Here is a 4,405-nt window from a genome sequence, read left to right as displayed (position 1 = left end):
GTACATTTGAGAAGTACTTCCGTATCCGAGAATCTCCTCGCCAAGATTGTCCAGGTCTGTTTCATTCTCTACCTCTATTTCTCAGTCCATTATTCATGATCTTGCGTAAAATCCTTACATTAAGTAATAACCAAAATAAGGATGAAAGATACGCCTTGTATGTTGATATAAGTGAGAACTAAATTAGTGATGAACTTAGAACTTGCTTCTGAATCCAAAACAAGAATATTGGAAAAATACTTATACATAAGATCGGTTTCATCAATTTTTTGACCTTGGTGATTATGACAATCCAACAGAGAAACTACCGGAAGTGACACAATTGCTGAGGCCACGGGGAGCGAGAGAAGACTCAAAGCTCTCAGAATTCCAGGTGGAGCTGATCCAACTCGCTTCCCAACTAGTTGGAGACCATCTTCTAAACTCATATCCAGACATTGGGAAGAACATGACTGTTAGTGAAGGCAACAAGTACGCAGAGGACGCTGTTGAGAAGTTTCTGGAAGCAGGGGTGGCTGCACTAGAAGCAGGAGCAGACGAAAACACTATAGTCACTATGAGGCCGTCCCTGACAACCAGGACCAGTCCCAGTCCCAGTGAAGGGGCCAACAAGTATATTGGAAGCTACTGAAATCTGTAATTAGTGTAATGGATTATATGTAAATGTATGTGGCCTTCGCATGAAACCACTTTACTTAGATGCATATATACTTAGCATGTAATGGGATCAAAGAATTATGGCCTCCATCTCCATATGTTTGGAAATTGGAATGAATGGAGGTTTCTTGTGATACTAATATGTATCCTTATGCAAAAAATAGATAAAAGAACCATTAAACCTAGGTTTTCGAAACCAAAATATATATACAAATGTAAATGTAATAAATATATTCAGTGACAACACTAAGCTTCTAAGCTAAGATAAATAGAAATATAAATAAGAAATTTATAAATATATTAGATATCTCTCTTAATCCATAAATACTCAAATCTCGTTCACAAATCGTTTAGAACTCGTTCATAATCGTAGTGTTCCAAACGATTTAATTATCAGTAAACATCAGGTAAAGGCATGCGGATTCCACCACTGCGTCGGTGCATCCCTGGATCTTCTTAAACAACTCCAAGCTAAGAGCTGCCATTTTTTAGTTTAAGCACAATATAAAAAACGAAGAAATAAAGAGAAAAAAAAAAGTACATGAAACGAAGAAGGATGGATCTCTTTTGGCTTGTTGTTATGTTTACATCGAACACATTTTGTTAACTTTATATACAAGGAAGACGTGATGGCCAAACTTAAAGACACTTTGATAGTTTGATGGGTAAGAAGACAAGACACCATAATAAAGTTAACTTCCATCTGTTCCAACATTACATGAGATAATGTCTTTACAGAGCTAATTCACATACATACCAAACACTAAATCTAATCCCATTACATAGCAACTAGCATCATGTAATTGTGTTTCTTTTACATACCACGAGCTCCCTTGGCTTTCACTTTTTCACCAATTACAAAAGTCTTACTCTTTCCTAAACTCGCCGAACTTAATAAATGAGTACAAAAATCGACAAGGCCATGTGGGTGAGAACTTTTCGTTAATAAATGTTACGGATAAATAAAAGCTAATGATGACTTTTTAAGATTTTTTTTTACCACAATAATGGATTTTCTGTATATTTTTATTATTAATTAATGTTATTGAAATTTAAATGAAAATTAAAAGTTTAATAAATTACTGTTAGTTAATAATTATAAAAATATGTTATTTATAAATAAACAATGCACTTATATTTAAACATTAAATATTTTTCTTCATTTATGTGAAAATTTGAAAACATCTAATATAGAAGAAATACTAGATTCTTCTGTTTAATTTTTTTTTACAAATAATAGATTCTTTTTTTTTAATAATGTCAAAGATTAAAAAAGAAAAAATAAATTGGTAGAATTAAAATAGAAACAAACTTGATTGTAATTTGAAAAGAGAAAAGTGAACCTCCGCGTCGAGCGGCGCACTGTATATATCCCCAATAATAAATCCACAGAATATTTCTTTTTCTTTGAGAGGCCATTAAAATCACCAAAAAGAAACAAAAAAGAAAATGAAAGAAAAGTAGAAAAAAAAAAAGTTGTGCAGAGAAGGAAGAAGAAACAAAGAAAAAGAAGAGAAAAATAAAATAACAAAATGGGTCTTCGTCTCCGTCTTCGTCTTCCTCACAAAAGCTCTCCTCGTTCACCTTCATATCTCCTTTTATGTGTTCTTGCTCTCTCCTTCTTCTCCTTCACCGCTCTTCTTCTCTACAAGGTATTTTTTTCCCTTCAGCAATTACTTTCCTAATTTACGTATTATCGGATCTGACAGAAACATAGATTTTTTTTTTTTTTTTTTGCTTATTTTGTCCTTTCGGAATATTTTGTTCAGTAATTTTGTCAGACTCCTTCAGCGACATTGATACTGTAAAATTTATGTTAGTAAATTGTTTTCTCCGTGATTGATTGATCCAATCATAAATATTACTAAGCTTTTATTGCTTCTCTGTGATCTTAAGAACAAACCACACGTGACTGCTTTTTTTTTATTTTATTATTGTCTTCTTCTTCTCACTGGGTAATTTCGTCGAACAGGTTGATGACTTTGTAGCTCAGACGAAAACTCTAGCCGGACATAACTTGGAACCGACACCGTGGCACATCTTCCCACGCAAATCTTTCAACGAAGCTACGAGACATTCTCAAGCTTACCGAATCCTTCAATGCTCCTACTTCTCATGTCCTTACAACGCCGTCGTTCAACCGAAGAGTCTCCTACCAGATTCCGGGTCGGGTCGTTCAACCCATCAACCGCAATGCCCAGACTTCTTCAGGTTAGAGTCTGAAACTGAACCAATTTCATTACTACTCAGAAAAGTTTCAAGCTTTTGGTTGATTATCATTGATTTGATGAAAAGCCAGGTATATTCACCGGGACTTAGAGCCATGGGCAAAGACTGGGGTGACTAAAGAGCACGTGAAGAGGGCTAAAGCAAACGCTGCGTTTCGAGTGTTGATACTATCGGGAAAGCTATACGTTGATCTTTACTACGCGTGTGTGCAGAGCAGAATGATGTTCACCATCTGGGGGATTCTTCAACTGCTCAACAAGTATCCTGGGATGGTTCCTGATGTTGACATGATGTTTGATTGCATGGACAAACCTATCATCAACCGGACAGAGCACCAGTCTTTTCCAGTTCCGCTTTTTCGTTATTGCACTAATGAAGCTCATTTGGACATTCCTTTTCCGGATTGGTCCTTCTGGGGCTGGTATACATATTATAATCTCTTTTTTCCATTAGACCCATTAGTTGTGTCTTGCCTGAATCTGAGTGTTGTGTTGAAGGTCGGAGACAAATCTAAGGCCGTGGGAAGAAGAGTTTGGGGATATAAAGCAAGGGTCTAGAAGACGTAGCTGGGAAAGCAAGCAACCTAGAGCTTACTGGAAAGGCAATCCCGATGTTGTATCACCTATTAGAGTAGAGCTCATGAAATGCAACCATTCAAGGTTATGGGGAGCACAGATTATGCGCCAGGTTCGCTTTTGCTTACAGACCTAATAGAATAGTTTAACCTGGATGGGATGGATGCTGATTGTGTTTTAAAATACAGGACTGGGCAGAAGAAGCAAAAGGTGGCTTTGAACAATCCAAGCTCTCCAACCAATGCAATCACCGGTATGTCTTAAGAGAAACCCCTCAAGTTATGCATTTATATATATGACTGGAGGATATGAGAAGGATCTAATATGATTGGAATTCATTGTATCATTATTATTAGGTACAAAATATATGCAGAGGGTTACGCTTGGTCCGTTTCCCTTAAGTATATCCTATCCTGTGGTTCCATGACACTCATAATCTCACCTGAGTATGAAGATTTCTTCAGCAGAGGCCTCCTTCCCAAGCAAAACTATTGGCCTGTCTCTCCCACTGATCTATGTCGGTCCATCAAATATGCTGTTGATTGGGGCAATGCCAACCCATCTGATGTAATATATTCCACATTTGTAGTCGAATCATCAATATATCAGATACCATTCATGTTCCTAAGGCGTTTCCTTTTTACAGGCTGAAAAAATAGGAAAAAGAGGACAAGAATATATGGAAAGCATTAGCATGAATCGGATTTATGACTACATGTTTCATCTCATCAGCGAGTACTCAAAGCTTCAGAAGTTCAAACCAGAGAAGCCGGCTTCAGCTAATGAAGTCTGTGCAGGATCATTGCTTTGCTTTGCTGAACAAAAAGAGAGGGAACTACTCGAACGATCCAGAGTCGTAGCACCTTCTCTGGATCAACCATGTAAACTTCCAGATGCAGATAGGAATAGGCTTGAGAGGTTGATCCAACAGAAGAAGAAAACAA

At 36.8% G+C, this 4,405-nt stretch overlaps 2 protein-coding genes across 3 annotated transcripts in view; both read left to right on the top strand.

Annotated features, from left to right (window-relative positions):
• LOC104754889 (non-specific phospholipase C1) overlaps nucleotides 1–842 on the top strand; it is a 3,707-nt gene extending 2,865 nt beyond the window's left edge. The window contains exons 3-4 of one of the 2 annotated variants that reach the window (XM_019239737.1): nucleotides 5–54; nucleotides 300–842. In XM_019239737.1, coding sequence (XP_019095282.1) covers nucleotides 5–54; nucleotides 300–631 — 382 coding nt within the window. In that variant the 3' untranslated portion in view covers nucleotides 632–842. The remainder of the gene's footprint in view (nucleotides 1–4; nucleotides 55–299) is intronic. The other variant, XM_010477174.2, reaches the window with a different exon arrangement.
• Nucleotides 2,094–4,405, top strand: part of LOC104754887 (O-glucosyltransferase rumi homolog) — a 3,929-nt gene continuing 1,617 nt past the window's right edge. Inside the window, exons 1-6 of the mRNA XM_010477172.2 lie at nucleotides 2,094–2,309; nucleotides 2,630–2,868; nucleotides 2,957–3,307; nucleotides 3,384–3,573; nucleotides 3,650–3,714; nucleotides 3,818–4,028. Of these exons, the coding sequence (XP_010475474.1) occupies nucleotides 2,190–2,309; nucleotides 2,630–2,868; nucleotides 2,957–3,307; nucleotides 3,384–3,573; nucleotides 3,650–3,714; nucleotides 3,818–4,028 (1,176 nt within the window). The 5' untranslated portion in view covers nucleotides 2,094–2,189. The remainder of the gene's footprint in view (nucleotides 2,310–2,629; nucleotides 2,869–2,956; nucleotides 3,308–3,383; nucleotides 3,574–3,649; nucleotides 3,715–3,817; nucleotides 4,029–4,405) is intronic.

The sequence above is a fragment of the Camelina sativa genome, chromosome 17 (genome assembly GCF_000633955.1).
Source record: "Camelina sativa cultivar DH55 chromosome 17, Cs, whole genome shotgun sequence".
NCBI classification, from domain to species: Eukaryota; Viridiplantae; Streptophyta; class Magnoliopsida; order Brassicales; family Brassicaceae; genus Camelina; species Camelina sativa.
Note: the sequence above shows the minus strand (reverse complement) of the source record. Positions and strands in the feature narration are given on the sequence as shown.